Below are 19,299 nucleotides of genomic sequence, written 5' to 3'. Positions count from 1 at the left end.
AGGAAGTGTCTACTGCTGTGACCACAGTAACAAACTGTTATGTTGATAAAGAGAAGTTTTCGTACTATTTTACTTCTGCTATATCTCTGACTGAGTATAATGTCCAACAGTAACGTCATTTAGAAACTGTTGAGTAAGTGGTTACTTGACAGTTGTTTTCTTATCTGCAGTGGTGATTATGCAGAATATATTTCTGTTTACATGATAACATAAAATCATCTAAGTCAGCTGGATTAACATAAGGCCATTTTTTCACTGTTTTGGTCCCCTTTTTTGTCTTCAACTTGGAAGAATTTATTATTTTTTTAATCCTTAACTTGGAAGGAGGAAAGTACCAATTGGAGCCATCTCCCAGGGCTTGAAATGACCTACCTACCCCTACACATGTTTCTACTCAGTGGTATTCACAAGGATGGCATACAGTACTTTCTCAGACTTTTTGGTTGTTCTGCTTTCAGTTGGGAAAAAAATGAATTTCTGTATCCACAGTTTCCATTTTTTGGGGAGAAGACAAGTAATAAAATGTCCTTTTTTCTGGCTTCTGACATTAAATAACATTTTGGTTTAATTCAATGGAATGAGAGAGACAGATGTGGTTATGTGCTAGCAATCCTTTGATTTAACTACTGGGACTAAGCAGTTATACACAGGAAACCATATACTGTTACTCTGAACACTGTAAAGGTGTCAGTAATTTTAAGGGACAGTGCTATATGTTACAGGAATTACCACTGTGCCAGTATATGCTTTCTTTGTTAAGAACAATTTATAAAAATATTTAACGGGACAAGAATCTCATGTACAAGCATTCTCTTCAGAACTTAAGATGCACAAAGCACAAGCTCACAGCTGGTGTGTGCCACCTTCTACTCTCTCTGTTAAATTATAAGGAGAAAAAAACTTAGAGAGCAGCTTGGACTGAGAACTAGTTGGACTGATTTGGTGGAATGAGATACTATGTGGCTATATAAAGAAGCAACAACAAATCCAAGGCCGAAGGACTTACATGTCACATGATTAACTGTTTTGAAATCAAACTGCTGTTCTGTAAACAGTAACTTACAAAAAGAATGCTGCAAGTCAGGAAGCAGGATCTTGATAGTTAAAGTCAACTTTGGTACAAAAAAACATAACATGAATATTTAAAAATCAAAGGAAAATAATGCTACCTTCTCTTTTATATTCCTCATACCTTCTACTTGAGATCTCTTTTTCTTTGCAAGATAATCTTGTTCGGCCCTACAGCAAAATTTTGAAACTCATTTTTAGTCACCATGGCAAAACTCATCACTGTCGTGTCACTAAGGGAGCCAGTTTGTTATCATTTTTACTTAAGGTCTTTCATTTATCTAACTGTCCCTGTCACATGGAGACACTCCCCCATGAATTGAGTCAATAATTTAAATAGTCAACTTTCCGAAGTTTAAAAATAAGTTCGGTGACTGTAGATTTGCTGTAGCTCGAGGCAAACTTTGGCACAAACTCACACATCCTGAGATGCAATCTCACTAAAGACAATATTCAAGACAGAGTTGAAGAACCAGTTTCACCAAAACTTGTCTACACAAATGTGCTATTACTTAATGAAAGTCATGACACAGTTCTAATCACTTAAAAGAGTATATTGTACACAATTCTGTTCTGCTCCATTAACCTTATCTCAATTGTATTATTCATTTCTGTTTGCTATACTTAGTTGAGATACTGATTTAACTCCTGTTCATTCCTGTTCATCCTATACATTTCTTTTTACTTATTTTATGGTCAGATTCTGCAATATTTTCTTTTTTTTTTTATTCAGATAATATTTATTTTGAAAATATAACACAAAAAGTATTTGATTACAAATAAATAACAAAACAGAATAATTGTTTAACTATGTACAATATTTACATACAGCCTGACACGAGTTGACTTCGATAGTACTAGGTTTGAACAATTGATAATAAGTCATACCATTTAATATATATGTCTTCAGGAGGAGTCTGAATCCGATTGTAAGGTGTCAATCAATAACAAAACTTTCTTCCATGGATTATTAACTAATGGCTTAGGAAATATTCTTCGTTCTTTGACTTTTATTTCCATTAATGCTGTCTTCTTCAATAGGCATAGGAAGTTTTCCATGGTGGGCGCTGCATATTTTTTAAAATTTTTATCATTTGTTAAATTATAAACATTTGCTGTCTGTATACATGCTGTTAATGTTAGTATTGCATAGGATTATTTGTTTGATGTTTGGAAATTGCACTTCCTTGGGTTCTGCTTAAAATGGTACCTCCCAAATGGGCATTTCTGGCTAACAAAATAAATAAGTAAACATTATTATTGATTGCAATGTATTGTTTACATTGTGTTTCCCAATCACTGTATTATTGATTGCAATGTATTGTTCACATTGTTTCACAATCACTGTATTATTGATTGCAATGTATTGCTTACATTGTGTTTCACAATCACTGTATTATTGATTGCAATGTATTGTTTACATTGTGTTTCACAATCACTGTATTATTGATTGCAATGTATTGTTTACATTGTGTTTCACAATCACTGTATTATTGATTGCAATGTATTGCTTACATTGTGTTTAACAATCACTGTATTATTGATTGCAATGTATTGTTTACATTGTGTTTCACAATCACTGTATTATTGATTGAAATATATTGTTTACGTTATTTCTTTTCATTTTTCAACTGAAATAATACAAGAAAGCAAAACCAGATAGACAACCTAATGCTATGCTGTAGTTGTGCAAACAAAAGTAGTGAAACAAACAAAATAGTGGCAGAAAGTTGAGTGGGTATGTGTCCTGTTGAAAACTTGTGGAAATGACCCTTCTGCAAGTGATATAAAACCTGAACAAGTAGAAGTAGTCTGTCCACCACAACACAATATAACTGAAATATCAAGCAGAATACCTTATTAGCTGTATTTAAGAGGAACCTGGATGACTGGATGGGAAACAGAAAATATACCCCCAGGATCCCACCAGTGTCCATGCTGGACAGGGAAAACAGGTGCTGACTTTGTGGGAACATGGGTGAAATTCTTGGCTAGGCTTATAAGGGCCTCCGGGCCAATAGCCTAGTACCATCCTATGAACCTATGAAATAACTGTAAAATCATACAGGTTATTCCAGGCCAATATTCTGAAACAATATCACCTCCAGCTCTAGTTAGGCCATGCCATAATGCCTAATAGCATGATATCAATAATTTGTGATTCAGATATATGATAAGGTGGCAGTGGGTGACATCCCATTAATGGCTCATTATCCTGTCTCTGAATCAAGCATTGCACTTTTAGGCTTAACCTCATCAATATTCTTCTACCAAACCACGCAACACAATTTGCAGGCTCCTTCAAATACACGCACATATATATACTGACATGCAAACAAACTCCTAGACATACATGCTTGTGTGTGCACGCACTCTCACACACACACACACACACACACACACACACACACACACACACACACACACACACACACACACACACACACACACACACACACACACATGCATGCACACACACACACACACACACACACACACACACACACACACACACACACACACACACACACACACACACACACACACACACACACACACACACACACACACACACACACACACACACACACACACACACACACACACACACACACACACACTCACTCACACATGCACTTTCTCATGCACACACACACAGGTGGCATCATATTACTTACCTCCCACAGTGCCACTAGTCCTGATCATTCTGCATAAGTGAATGGATGTATACCATCAAAAGTCTGCATATACTGTTTTCACTTTGTTGTCCAAGTATGAATCACTCTACAGCATTATTTAGGTACTGGTAATATTTCCAAGGGAAAGCACGTGGCTACTTCGCATTAGCCACATGCCTGGACCGCTGCATTTGCACTGAGACCACTGCCTGTGCTACAGGCCACTGCCTTTGTACCACTGAAGTAAGGATAGTCATGACACACTTTTTTACTTACTTTACAGTCAGTAAAATTCAATGGGAATGACACACCAATTCTTTCAATGACAGACAATAATGAGCTTTCCCAAGGAAATATTTTCAGTCATACAACTGAAGAAAGTGAACAGTACTATGCAAAATATATACTGGTGAAAAAGTAGCCCATGAAGGCATGTTCAAATTAACTTAAGAAAACAGGTGTTAGACATGTATGCATAGAAATAAGGAAGAAGATCATTGTTTGGCAGGGAATGGGGTAATTGACTTCAGCTGGTATTCTTTTAAGGCACTGACCATGTGGTCTCATATGAAGGATGGTACACTCAGAATTGCCACCCCTCCCCCCATGCTGTAGTCCAGCTTCAGCACTGGTAAATGAAGCCAAGCACCTGATGTGGGTATAGAATCCACAGTCTTCTGATCTTCCTGCATCAAAGACATGTGTGCTACAAATTGAGAAACTGACAATGTATTGATGAAAGCCGGCTCAAATTATGCCTAAATTGCTACAAAAATCACTAACCTGAGCTAGGAAATTAAGATGTTTGATCAATATTAGTATGGAAAGAGATTTTCAGTGGTAATAGTCACTAATCACCAGTGCCTACATTGTGATACTCTTTTTTTCTATCTCACATGCAAACTATCAATTCTCCAAAAATATCTTGTGCATCATCATCATCATCATCATCAGCCCTCTTTTTCCCATTTTTTTTTCTACATGGGGTTGGGGTATCCTGTTAACTGTCTCCAACTCTCTTGATGCATTACCACACTCCTGCCTTCTTCGACACTCATGCCTGACTGTCGCAGATCTTCTTTCACACAATCTATCCACCTCTTTTCTGGATTTCCTCACTTCATCTTACCGTCTTCCTGCCTGTCCCAAATCTTCATCATCAGATTGTCTTCTGCTTTTTTGCATGTGTCCAAACCACCATAATCTGTTCCCCTTACTCTTTTCTGCAATTGGAACAACTTTGACTTCTGCTCTTATGTCCTCATTTCTTCATCTGTCCCACTGTGTGCATCCTGCCACCCTTCACAGGCACTTCATTTCCATCACCTCTAGGTTGTTCAACTGTTCTGCCTTTACTGCCCACAATTCTGTATCATACAGTAGTACTGGTCGCATCACTGTCTTGTACACCTTACTTTTCAGCTTCTTTGGCATTCTTCTGTCATAGACTACACCTGGTACTCTATGCCAGTTGACTGCAGCCTCTCTGATTCTAGCTTTGACCTCTTCATTCAGACTACCCTTCTCCTCAACCACCCCTCCCAGATACTTGAAGCTGTTTACCTGTTCCACTATCTTCCCGTCTTTCTCTCTTCTCAGCTTCTTCTGATTTCCCCAGTTTGCTGCCATTACCACCATCGTACCTGTGCTTAGTTTCATCACATGTGCCTACAGTTTTACATTTCATTCTTCTATCCTTTGCTGAAGTTCTCGCTCAGAGACTGCCTTTAATGCCACATCGTCTGCATACAGCAGCTGTGTTGATCTGTCCCCTCTGACCTCTTTGCTAATTTAGTCCATCACCAGTATGAACAGCAGTGGGCTCAGAGTTGAACCCTGGTGTACACCCACTCCCACTGGGATGCCGTCTGTGCTGCCGAACACTGTTCGTACTTGAGTCATTGGGTCCTTGTACCTAGCCTGCACTAATTCTACCAGTGTTTCTGGGACTTCAAACTACCGCAGTACTGCCCAGATCAGCTTTCTTGGGACCTTGTCATATGTTTTTTCCAAGTCTAGGAATGCTGAGTTGGACTCCTTCCTCATCTCAAGCTTCTCCTCAACTATCTGTCTCATTGCAAACACCGGGTCAGTTGTGCTGCATCCTGATCTGAATCCGAACTGCTAATCTCCCAACTTTTGTTCGACTGCTCTGCATATCCATTTATCAATCACTCTCTCTTTCCAAAAAACTCTTGGACATTTTTGCTTAAATCTCTATCTACCCACTTGTAATGTCTATTATGCTTCTTCCCCGCAAAGCAAGTTTTGCAGAACTGGGCCGAAATTGTGCATGTATCACACCGGCTAGATTGCAAGACACTGCCTGGTAATCCTTGCATGCAGCTTAATTCATAAATTGTGCATCTTCCTAGCTTCAGCTAGGAGCAATCACCATAGATGTCTATCAGCCTTCCTCCCTCAGGATGGATGCAGCAGCATCAGCAATTCAGTGGTGTCCTCCATAGACAGCTCTTCCAGTGCCTTAGTTACTACTTAATTCCTGGTTATTTTGGCTGCAATTAGAGCATTGTCATTTTGTGCCACGGAGTGACACTAGTGTTTAGTTTTAATTCAGGAAATGGACTGTCTGTAATGGTTTCTGAATGGCTGCAGCAGTAGTCACTTGGCCTCTTTCTTTTCCTGGAGCACATTCCTGTGGCTTTAAATTGAGGGAGAATAAACAGATTGGGAATGCTACTGGACTGTTATAGATGGGTGCACTGTGTCATGCTAGCTGAGCAGCTGCAAGTAACAAGCAATCTAAACCAAAGGGGAACCAGACATAGCTCCACACCATCACATGAACATGACACTGATAAAAGGATGGCCTAAAGAGGAAGAGTCAATGTACCTTGCAACTGAGGCTAGAAAAGAAAAGTTATCCTGATGACAGGAACCCTTCTGTGTGGATCTAGAGTAGAAATTCCTAATAAGTTAATATGCCAGAGTGTTAGCCGCTATACATCAGAAACACTTAGGTCCTGTCAGATGGAGTTTCTGTTTCATACCTCTGCTTTGTGGTCTGGAATAGCCAAGCAAACTGAACACTTCGCAAAAAGTTGTATTAAATATCACATGGTTCAAAATGTATTACTACAACACCTAACACCCATGGGAATTATCTCCATCTTCATGGTTGTACACACATTTTGATTTTACAAGGATGTTTAGGGTCTTAGATGCGTAGCTAAATGGCCAGAGGTTATTTGTAAGTGAATTGAAGTGGATGCTGCAGTGCTGCAAATGATATTTACAAAAAAAAGTCTGCCAGAATACATAATACTGACTTACTATGCTTCAAACGACTTTAAAACTTCTATAAGGCTAAATGGCACACAACTCTTTACATCTATTCCCCGTTATTAATGTTAGAATAGGATAGTGAAAAAGTTTATCCAAATATTCAAGAAGGCCATTAAAACTATAAGCCTAGTTACCATTGCAACCTAATTTAGATACATTTTATTAGCATATTGAGATGCAGTGTATTGAAACACTAACTCAATGCCAGCAAAATAATGTTTAAATCACAACTTGTGGCCAAGACTGGACCTACTGAATCCTAGTTCTCGAACAAAAGAACAATCATTTTGACAACATGGCAGACAGACAGAAGTTTTCCTATGAGGCAGTATGAAATGGCACATAACTGCAGGGCTGATAAATAGATGCTGAGCCATAATGTGTTAGGACCAGGTCCTCTGCTGTACAACAACGGATGTGAAAGATAATACATGGACCTGGCAACAGAGCAGATATGAAATGATCACTTTCCAGGAAGTATATGGACGAGCCTTAACAGAGATCCAAAGGAGCACAACTGTACTCAAAAAGAAGAGTAGAAAAAGGATGGATGACCAGGCAAATCACTAGAAAAAGGCATGATTAGAACCATGCCCAGAGAAGAACTGATTACCCACTGCATACCAGAAGAGGGGTGAATGACCTGTATCCCATCTGAAAGTGAACAGATGACTGTCTGTTTTTTGGTGATCTAAAGACAAAGCTTCTGAACCAGAGGACCTCCTCAGATGGAGGATTCCATAGCAGTCTGATACAGACTCTTTGGCCCACCAGGGTAACTGATTCAAGCCCAACAGGGTGCTAGACAGTTTTGTTTGGTAGGCAGTACTTCATGTTCTATATCTATACCTATATCTTTCCCCATTTCTGTCTCTCTGGCTATATATATAAACAGCTATCTCTCTCTCTCTCTCTCTATATATATATATATATATATATATATATATATATATACATTTATTTATAAAAAGTGTAGAAAATGTCATGAATAGTGTATATAGCAATAAAAACAATGGTCATTCCTAACAGTGGCACAATTTATGAATTGAGTTATAGTTTATCAGAAGTTATGTCTGTAAGAAGGTTATGGCCTGGCTGTATTGTACTTCACTGAGCAGAATTTGAAAATGATTAATATACTGGGCTATAAGAGAAGGCTAAATAAATCCTGAATCAGAGAGCATTTGCCATAGAGAAGGGGAATTAAGAGACCAGAGCAGCAGCTCTGTGGTGAGCCCATGTGTGAAAGGAGAAACCAGGGATAAAGGGCTGATATTGTTCTACTGAGAACTCCAGCAGGGAATCTACTGCCATGGACTTTTTTCCCAATATAGTTTGGACTGTGTTAAGGTGTATTACCCTCATTGTATAGAACATGTTAAAAACTACACCTGGCATAGAGTATAAATAAAGTTCTTCAAGGATGTTTTCAGAATATGAGCTGTGCAGAGAAACACAACAGATTGTATAAAGTCTGAAAAGAGGATAAAATATTTTTTAAATAAATACTTTCTGAATGAAGAATTAGGAAGGGTGGAGATCGTGAAACAAACAATAACAATCCTCACAAGAAATTAACAAAATCTAAGAAGGTAGCATATTTCACTGGAAGGGTTATTTATTAAATTTTGCTTATATAAATATTTAGCAACTAAGTCAGTGCAATGGACCCTGTGATCATATTTCGAGGAAACCCATAAAAAAAGGTCAAGGCTGACACCATATAGCAAGAATAACTATAGCAGATCATATTAGTACTAAACAGGCATTACATAGTTCAAAATAACACTTGTTCTAAGGTCTTGCCTTTATTCAAGCTTACGGAGGAACACCTGGAAGTCAGAGGCAAGACTTTGTAGGGTTGATATTAAACATTTATGAAAAGAAGAGTGCTGATATATAAAACTGTCTTCCTTGTAATAGTGTGGAATGTAATACAGTGATAGAAAATAGGAATAATATGAGACACGTCAACAACTCTTTTGGGAAATACAAAAACATGGTCAATGTTAATGGGTAAGTTCAACGTATCTGTGAGGTTCAAAAGTGGACATACTAGGCAACCATACTGATGCTTATGTGTTAGTGACTTCTGTCGTTCTCTATTTGGAAGCCTTAACATGCATTGTAAATACAAGAATGTTGTGATTTATTAATATGAATTTAGTGATATACATTTACTAAGCATCACTTCGCAGACCATTTACAAGGAATTCGGACATCCCCTTTCCATGATTTCTTGTCATATTGGAGCTGATTATAGAAATGGATGTTTCTAGAGGGTGTATGTTTCACAAGTCTCCTTCCAACCTTACTATAGGGATCTCCTGTCTTCACCAATCCCCACGACTCTTTGCAACACAAAATGCAGTCTTGTTATTCTAAGATTCCAAAATTCGCATCAGCCCAACCACATCTCACCCACCATTGCCAGACCACTGGAGAACTAAACTGGCTAGAATTTGGACATTACCTACATTACACACAACTTACCTTTGCCCATAAACTCGTTTATAAACTCAAGTGTTGCCCTTCCCTGAAAAATATCATTGAACCTTATGTCCCATCCAAAAATGTATGCTCTAACAACAAACACCTACATAAAGTATAAAACCTAGTAAAAGAGCAGGTAGCTGCCAATATTCCCATTCGATAACTAAGCTGTGGAATGCCCTCCCATCATCAGTTACAGAATTAGACAATATAATCTCCTTTAAAAGAAAACTAAAACATCTCACTGATAACCCCAGCTGTGCATGCAAAACATATCCACAAGCTCTTTAATCTAGCAAAACTGTTTCACATAGCAAATATACTTATGTATATGTCATACTGTTACACTATATGAGTTATCCCTAATCTTTAGTATCCTAGCCCACATGTCTATTCAACTATCTTAACACATTTTCTCTTATGTCACTTTCTACTTTTAATACTACCATTAAATACATGCCACCTATAACCTACATATTCCCACCACCTAACTATAAGATTCTAACTATATCTATCCTACCTTTAAGTTTAACTCTCTAATTCTAACTTCCCACTACACTTACCTTTCCCTTTTCCTAGTCCCCCAAGCATGTATTACATTAAATATGTTGGCTGATCAGTATTTTATTTTACAGTCTACTGACTAACTTATTGTTATTATGGAATTTTTTGACTTACAGACATTTTTGTGTTGCACTTAATTTAAAATTGTTTTTCTTAAAATTGCATTTTACCTGCCTCTGACCTAGCACACACATGTTGGGGTCATTTATTGCACTGTTCTGATTAGTTTGCTACTTGTGTGTCCCTGCTATCCTTAAAAAATAAATAAATAAATAAATCTTGCTATTTTCCCACTTTCTATAATTTAAAAGAAAGTTCAGTTACAGAGTTGCTGTTCTGAACTGTTTGTAAGTTTCTTGGAGGCCAGTGCTTACTTGGGTAAAGGGAAGACTTTGTGTTCATCAGTGGCAGTGGTTAACACTGAGCAGCCTGCCTGTCCCTGTAGGAGTGGTTACTGCCTAGAAACTGTAGTTTTATTGGCCATTTTGGGTCAATTCCAAACTCCTTGATCTCTCTCTCTCTTAAAACCCTGCAACTCTCTTTTTGCGCTGTCTTGCGCACAGAGCAGCGTCGGGCAGCGCCGCTTAAACGGGTTTAAACTATTCCCGGCTCCACAAAGTCTACTCTTCACTTTTTCCCTTAGAACTGTTCTAACTCTCAAAGTAAGCACTCTATTTTCCTTCTAAAGCCCTGCACTTGCTCAAATCTTATAAGTAAACACTAACAAACTAAAGCACTACACCCTCTTATACTCTTTATAAGTACTTGGCTCCTTATTGGTCCTTTCTGATCAGTCAATAAGCAGTTCCTTATACTATTCTGGCATGTCCAAAAGACAGTTTCAGGTTTACTCTCCAGTCCATCTAGTGAATCTGGGATTCTTGAGGCAATGTTACAATTGCCTTATGTACACAGACCACCCTCTCCTCCTCCCAACAAGCTCAAACATATGTGAGAAATGCAACTATATAGCCAAACTAGAGGCTGAGCTCTCTCAACCAAAGACTGGCACAGTCAGTCAGGAGAAGGTAACCACTCCTACCTCAAATCCAGTCTCACACAGACCTATCGCATCAGCAAACCAAACAAATAAACACACAAAGACATACTCAGAGGCTCTAAATAAAAATCTGCCAAAGCAGCAGAGACCTCCAAAGCAGACATCCAAGCAACCGCTACCCCACAACAATACCCACATATGACATATTTCACAAAGTCAGTGTGCCACACAGTCACAGCCCTTAAGGCTAAGCAACACACCAAATACACTTGTAATAGGTGACTCTATTGTCAGACACACTGACATCCCACTCACCAGACTGAACAAGGAGAAGGTCACTGTAAGCTGCCTGTCGGGTGCCAGGATCCGCCACATAACACAAGCACTCAGGTCACTCCAAAGCAAGTACAAATATGACTCCATCATTGTCCATGCTGGTGTGAATGACCTGAGATGAACCTCCCTGGACTACATGAAAAGAGACATAGAGGAGCACTCTGATCATGTAGCCCAGGCCGGTATGGCCCTGACCTTGAGTAGCATCTTGCCCTCACCAAGAATGATGCCACAGTATAAAGACAAAATGATCAATTTTAACAACTGGCTAAAGTATTGGTGTCATTCAAAGGGGATCCAGTGTCTGTCAGCCTGGGATGACATGCTTGACAAGCCACGTTGCTTCACTAGGGACGGCTTGCACCTGTCACCCCTGGGCTTTCGAATACTGGCTAAGGCTCTTGCCACCCCCATAGTGCCTTTTTTAGGCAAGGCTCAAAAGACAAACCCACCTCCATAGACAACACAAGGAGAAAAAAACTAAGGGTAATGCTACTCAACGCCAGAAGTCTAAACCTCAAGATGCATGCACTCAAGGCTCTCTTCAGTATGGAGAATATTGATATCTGTGCAGTAACAGAAACCTGGTTCAAGGCTCCTGAGAGCACCCCAGCACTACCAGGTTATAACTCATACCATGCTTTTCAGCCCCAAAACTCGGACCGAAGCACAAAAGGAGGGGGAGTATCTATATTCATCAAAGATACCCACACCTCCAGGTTAGTGGCACTGCACAAAGCATTGGAGACCATCCATGTGCAACTAACAGTGGGCAAAACTGCCTTTCAGTTTGTAGCCTGATACAGATCACCCTCCCAATCTCAGGAACCCCACTCGCTTTTCCTGAGAACATTGGAGAATATGAAGGTCTCTCCAAACACCATAATATTGGGTGACTTCAACTACCCAAACATTGATTGGAAAAACTACTCAAGCCCCAACACCCTTGCCCAACGGTTCCTAGAATTTATAAACTCAAACGCTATGGAACAACTGGTCACCACTCCCACAAGAGGGGACAACATATTGGACCTGGTCATCACCAACATGGGGACTCTATGTTCCACACCAGAGGTGAACCTCTCATTGATAAGATCAGGCCATAAACTGATCTCACTGGACATCCATATCCTGTTCCCACCCCCAGCCAAAGAAACCACTGTGAAAAATTTCTCAAAAGCAAACTTCACACTTCTCAAAACCGAGGTGGAATCCTTCAAAGTCCCTGGGCCAGAGGAAAATACTGCCTGAACCGCAGAATCCTTTACAAACACATTCTATGAGCACCTACAGCAATGCAAGGATTGTGCTATCCCAAATAAAACCAAGACTCACTCCTCCAAAGGCAGGAGACCTGTCTGGTGGACCCCAGCCACAAATAAGCTATACAACAGAAGGAGGAAGCTACTACATGATAGAGCAAAATCTCAAAAAGGGAAGGCATCTCTGATCAGTACTAGCAAGAAACTATGATCCCTCATAAAATCATCAAAGGCCAGCTTCGAAAAAAAAATTGCCCAAGACGCTAAAGATAATCAAAAGGCCTTCTTTAGTTATGTCAAGGAATCTGGGTGGCAACTCCCAGATATGCTCTGAGTTAGTGCAAAATGGCAAAAAATACACTGAACCCACAGACATTGCCAACATCCTGGCAGACAGGTTCAGTGCAAGCTTCTCCTCCCCTTCCCCCCCAAAAGAGCAAATGTCTATCTTAACAGAATGTAGCCCCCCTGACATCACAGATGCACAGAAAAAAGCTGCCCTCTCCAAAGCAAAAAACACAGCATCAATGGGACCGGACAGTGTCCCAGGCTGCGTCTTACACGAACTCCAAGAAGTACTGAACCCTCACATAAAGTCACTGTTCAAACTCAGCCTTACTACAGGATATGTATCCAAAGAATGGTGTACAGCAACAGTGGTCCCACTCCACAAAGGTGGTGCCACAACAGACCCCGGGAACTATCGCCCTATAAGCCTGACTAGTCTGGTCTGCAAAGCTATGGAGCTTATCATCATGGAACTCATAAACAAAGACATTGGGAACCTCCAGACACTGGACCCTACCCAATTTGGCTTTGTTAAGGGCAGATCTTGCCTCTTAAACCTAGTTGACTTCTTCAAAACAGTTACCAAGGCCATAGAAAAGGGGAAGGTAGTCCACACAGCCTACCTGGACCTCGCAAAAGCCTTCGACACAATAACCCACTCGGGCATCATAAATAAGCTTACCAGCTTAAATATCAATGCCTATGTCACAAGATGGGTTGCAAACTGGCTCAGGGATAGAACCCACATGGTCAGAATTGCAGGTGCCATGTCAGACTCTAAACCAGTTACAAGTGGCGTTCCACAAAGCTCAGTCCTGGGACCTCTCTTGTTCGGTATATACTTCTCCGAGGCACAGGCTAACACGGGAGGACTATGGCTGACCAAGTTTGCAGATGACTGCAAACTGGGAACCATAATCAACTCTCCAGCTGACATAAGCATCCTCCAAAAGGGTCTCACAGAGACAGATACCTGGTGCCAGAGCCATGGCCTCAAGCTAAATGCCAAAAAGTGCATAGTCATCCCCTTTGGGAAAAACAAAGTGACCCCAAATTACTAAATAGGTTTTAATCCATTAAGTACGGAAGAAGTAATTAGGGATTTGGGGACCCAAGTAGATAGTAATCTCTCCTTTGACAATCACATTGCCAAAGTGGTTAGAAAGACCTTCTATATAGCCCACCTTATCACAAAAGGGTTCACATCTAGATCAAGAGAGGTCATTGTGCCCCTCTACTCATCACTCATCAGGCCCATAATTGAATACAATGCCCCATGGGATGTACCTTAACCAACACTTGCAGCAACTGGAGAGACCCCAAAAGTACCTCACCAAGAGGATCACGGGCCTCAAACAGATGCCCTATGCAGTTCGACTAATGAAACTCCAGCTCTACTCAATTGCTTACTGCCTACTCAGAGGTGATCTATGCCTGGCGCACAAAGCCATGTCTAACCCAGAATTAATGGACATGCTCCACCTCAGGAAATCCAAATCCCTTAGAGCTACATACTCCAGGGACTTAAACCTCAGCACAGCAATAAATAGGACATGCTGGAGGGACAGATTCATATCCCAGAGGCTCCCCTCACTCTGGAACAGAATCCCAATTCATGTTAGGCAGAGCCCCTCACTGACCCTCTTCAAGAGAAATCTTGACGAGTGGATGGGAGATCGTAAGTTTACCCCTGGGATCTCTTCTGTGTCCCTGCTAGACAGAGGCACAGTAAACTAACCTTAAAGGGCTATCTTCTGTGACCTACTATACAGAGGCACAGTTAACTAATCTAAATGGGAGGCGAAAGCCAAACACACTCTGGTTGGGCTTATAAATGCCCTAGGGCAGATAGCCTAGTATCTACCTATGAACCTATGAAACTATGAGGGTTACAAGCAAGATGTTCTGGCAGTGTGGGGCAGCTTTTAAAAAGACAACAAATAGCAAACCAGTCAAAAGATGACAATAAAAAGCCAGACAAGCAGTGAGTTGAAGAGAAGAAGCAGAGAGTAACAACAAGAATGATGCCAAGCAAGTGTGTGGATAGAGCCAGCAGGCAGGTGTGTGGATTCAGCCAGCAGGCAGGTGTGTGGGTAGAGCCAGCAGGCAGGTGTGCAGATAGAGACAGCAGGCAGGTGTGTGGGTAGAGCCAGCAGGCAGGTGTGCAGATAGAGACAGCAGGCATGTGTGTGGATACAGCCAGCAGGCAGGTGTGTGGGTAGAGCCAGCAGGCAGGTGTGCAGATACAGCCAGCAGGCAGGTGTGTGGGTAGAGCCAGCAGGCAGGTGTGCAGATAGAGACAGCAGGCAGGTGTGTGGATACAGCCAGCAGGCAGATGCGTAGAGGCAGCAGGCAGGTGTGTGGATACAGCCAGCAGGCAGGTGTGTGGGTACAGCCAGCAGGCAGGTGTTTGGATAGAGTCAGCAGGCAGGTGTGTGGATACAGCCAGCAGGGAGGTATGTGAATAGAGTCAGCAGGCAGATGTGTAGATACAGCCAGCAGGCAGGTGCGTGAATAGAGTCAGCAGGCAGATGTGTGGATACAGCCAGCAGGCAGGTGTGTGAATAGAGTCATCAGGCAGGTGTGTGGATACAGCCAGCAGGCAGGTGTTTGGATAGAGTCAGCAGGCAGGTGTGTGGATACAGCCAGCAGGCTGGTGTGTGGATACAGCCAGCAGGCAGATGCGTAGATAGAGGCAGCAGGCAGGTGTGTGGATACAGCCAGCAGGCAGGTGTGTGGGTAGAGCCAGCAGACAGGTGTGTGGGTAGAGCCAGTGCTGTCAGCACCACTGATTTCTGGGACAGTTTAGGAGGTTCAGAAGGTGGACACCAGTCCTGGAGTAGGAAACTAAGGAGTAACAGAACAGCCAGCAGCAGTAGCTGACAGGAGTCAACGCTGTTTATAGACAGAAGCTGAGTGATAAGACTAGATTTGATATGACTCGTGTATATGATGTTTGAAAAGGCATTTATCCACAAGGATGCTCAGTTTATGATGGTACACTGAACACAGTCAAATTCTGCCCTGATCAAAAATTAGAGGAGATTTTAATGTTCCTCACCTGACCATGGAAGTGAGGCAGTCTTCAACAGAAATAGTATGTTGGAAGGGACAACCAATCATAGGAACATTTCAGGCTTAATACTAATCAGAAAAAATAATTCTGCTGACATGGCTTAGACTGCTAGCATATAACACAAAGTGTAGAAATATACTCATTGCATTCAGCATCAATAGTGAGACAGCTTCTCATGAACAGTGGCTAACCATGCTCTTCCCATATAAAAAAATAAAACACAACCAGCAAAATATGCAACAGCTCTGCTTCTGAGAAAATACTACAGCCCAGGTTGCATTACCATTTCCACATGGTGACTGACATAACCACACTGCTGCAGCCTGTGTACTTCTAAAACATTTACTTGCTGTTGAAATGAGAAACTCTAGAAACAGTATTTATATTCCTCTGATTTGCAGGGAACAGTTTCTTGTTATGTATCTCAGTTCCAGTTGCTATAGTCACATGCTATTGAAAAAACATACTTTTATCCCTTTAATGTGCAGCAGTGCTTCTATATTCCTTGTGTTTATTGCAGTCTAACAAAAACCGTTAGTCAGCTCTGTCTTTGTAAAAAAAATAAAAATAAAAGCATACTATTATATGAGAGGAGTACTTATCAAAAAAAAAATCAAAATATTATTTTGTAGCAAATTGATATAACTAAGGAAATGATTTTTTGAGCTATGATACAGAATCGGAATTGCCTAGACATAATAAGGCCTTGCTGAGTCTAATTGTGGTGGCTGCCAAAAAAAGCAATTACTAGAAAATAGAAATCAAAGTCTAAACCAACTTTACTAGGAGCAGTAAATATAGTAACAGAGATAAAACAACTGAACTGGGATATTTAGAAAAGGGTAGATGCAAATTACATAGAAAAAATGGGAATTGTGGGAACAATATATGCAGAGGAGGAATGAGGTTTAAAAGAAGGCAGGATTTGAAGGAGCTATGTAATGTTTGACAATGACTGGATAGATTGTAAGTGGTGCATAATGTTTGCAACTAAAAATATGATAATATGGTTTGTTTCATTTATATAAATGCATGACTGACTATGTCATAAGTGATAATTTAATAAAGATGTTTCCTGTTTAAAAACACAGTATTATTTTGTGGCATGACAGGCAGCAGATCTAAATTAACAACATGAATGATTATAACTTACTCATGCCACTTCTCACTTTGCTTTTGATATAACAGTGTATCCAGGGCAACAGCATTAGCATCTAGGACACCAGGGGAAGGCCACAGATTGGTAAGATGTGAGGTTAACTCCTGTCTCGATCGTGAGTCATTATTCTTCAATATAGTCCTGTAAATGAAAAAAAAAGATAGCTTCTAATAGCATACTGAAGTACCAGGGAAACATTCTTTTCTTTCAGTGCAAAATGACAATTGCATCATCTTAGACAGGTGAAAGAAAAAACTAGATCTCTCCAGGTGTTATGGTAGTTTTCAGAAAAAGTTAGATGCATATATATTTTTCTTACTGTCCTTTTTTTTTAATTAACCTTTCAGAATATTTTCCAGCAGTTATTTACTTAGTATGCGGACATCAGTAGCAACTACCTGAATAATATAACCCAGATTTTACATATAAATGAAGGGCTAAGACTTCACTTAAATATGAACTCCACTGGCAGTGATAACTTGGTCCATCTAGTCTTGTCATTTGCGTCAATTTACTTTATTCTGAATAATTACTTCGCCTAGGAAGTACTGGTCTGCTAAATGATTTGATCAGATTCACACAATATACATGTAGACTGTGAATTGCTCCCAGCTATGTAGGACATAGCTTGTTGCAGGTTCAACTATCAATGATATGCTCTCCTGAGATTTGTTGCCTCTATCCAGTGAGTTAAAGTGCCTTGGTTTATTGCACATATTGTAAATAACATCACTTTCATTTATAATTGTTAATAACATACAAACATATTGTTTTTGCTTTGTTACTCTATGTATTTTTTAGTCTATATATAATTTTCTGTTTGTAAATTGCCTTGGTGCCTGGGTCATGGCGGAAAAGGGTTTGTTGACCAGTCTACTTATCTGATTATGAAACTGAAATAGATAAAATAAAGTATTGCTCTGTTTCAGCATACCTGTCTCCTGTGGGATACAATTAAATGTATCTGCAATCCTTTTTTTCAAGCAATACATCTTCATATCCTAACATTTTATTTTCTGTTATTATTGTACCCCGATTTTATCATTGTTGTAAAAAAACTAAGTTGTGACTTAAATTGACAAAAGAGTTCCTTGTAAGTGGCAACAAGTTCAGTAGCCAGTAAAAATATATAATCTCTTGCATAACACTTAAAGAGGCACATACACTAGTAATGATTATGTATTATGCTAAAACTGGGAAAATAAAAGTTTAAAAAGATGCTATGAATGTTACTAATTATTTCATCATGTTTATATGTGTCTCATATCTATATTTTTCTTTGTGTTGCTTAACATACATAGTGAGTTCTCACAGCCTGTTATTGTACATCCTCAGGCACAGCACTTGTAGCATTTCTGGAGCCTTTCTCCATCTTGCCTCTTCACTGACTATGTACTCCTTTATTATATTCTGTAGGCTGGCAGGTTACACTGGGTATGAGGAGGATGCCTTGATGTTATTTACATGGAATGGATGAAATTTGTCAAAGACAGAGGAAAAATCTCCCTGGTGAGTACAACTGAGGCATTAACTACTTTAAAAGCGGGCAGGTGTGATTTTAGTTTAAGATCTTAGCCAATCATGAGCATCTTAAGAATGACATAGCTGCACTGGCTGATACTATAATGTTATTATTAATATGAATTAAATTATCTTCTGACAATATATGTTGGCAAAGAGATATCACACATCAGACTATTAATAATGACGTATCTCATAGCTCATTTATATATCCTTAGCTTTCCCCTTGGTTATAAATCAATTTCCAACAATAATTAAGAAAACAAAGTAAATACCATGTGTACTAGATATTGTATTTAATGTCTGCTGGTAGTTCCTTCTCATTGTAATTTGATTATTTATAACAAAATTTAGGGAAATTGCAGTCACTTGCTGATACATTTTTTTAAATAAAATGATATGTTGAAGCTTAGGTGAAGTCACAAATTCAGAATCTTTTGCATTTATTTGGGCTCTCTTATCAGTTTGTTTCTGAGTCTGAATATTTGGTTCTATATGGAACAATGAAGGGCATTTGTAGGGGGACAAGAGTGTATAGACCACCAAAG

The 19,299-nt window shown here is 39.8% G+C and overlaps 1 protein-coding gene across 2 annotated transcripts in view; it reads right to left on the bottom strand.

Annotated features, from left to right (window-relative positions):
• Window positions 1–19,299, bottom strand: part of RUNDC3B (RUN domain containing 3B) — a 2,404,839-nt gene that overhangs the window by 248,838 nt on the left and 2,136,702 nt on the right. Inside the window, exon 9 of one of the 2 annotated variants that reach the window (XM_044067522.1) lies at window positions 17,225–17,371. The exons of the other annotated variant lie outside the window; for it this stretch is intronic. Within the exon in view, the coding sequence (XP_043923457.1) occupies window positions 17,225–17,371 (147 nt within the window). The remainder of the gene's footprint in view (window positions 1–17,224; window positions 17,372–19,299) is intronic. 2 annotated transcript variants of the gene reach the window in all.

Source organism: Protopterus annectens, chromosome 3.part1 (assembly GCF_019279795.1).
Source record: "Protopterus annectens isolate FY-2018-M chromosome 3.part1, PAN1.0, whole genome shotgun sequence".
Classification (NCBI taxonomy): Eukaryota; Metazoa; Chordata; order Ceratodontiformes; family Protopteridae; genus Protopterus; species Protopterus annectens.
This window is presented reverse-complemented; position numbering and strand designations above follow the sequence as displayed.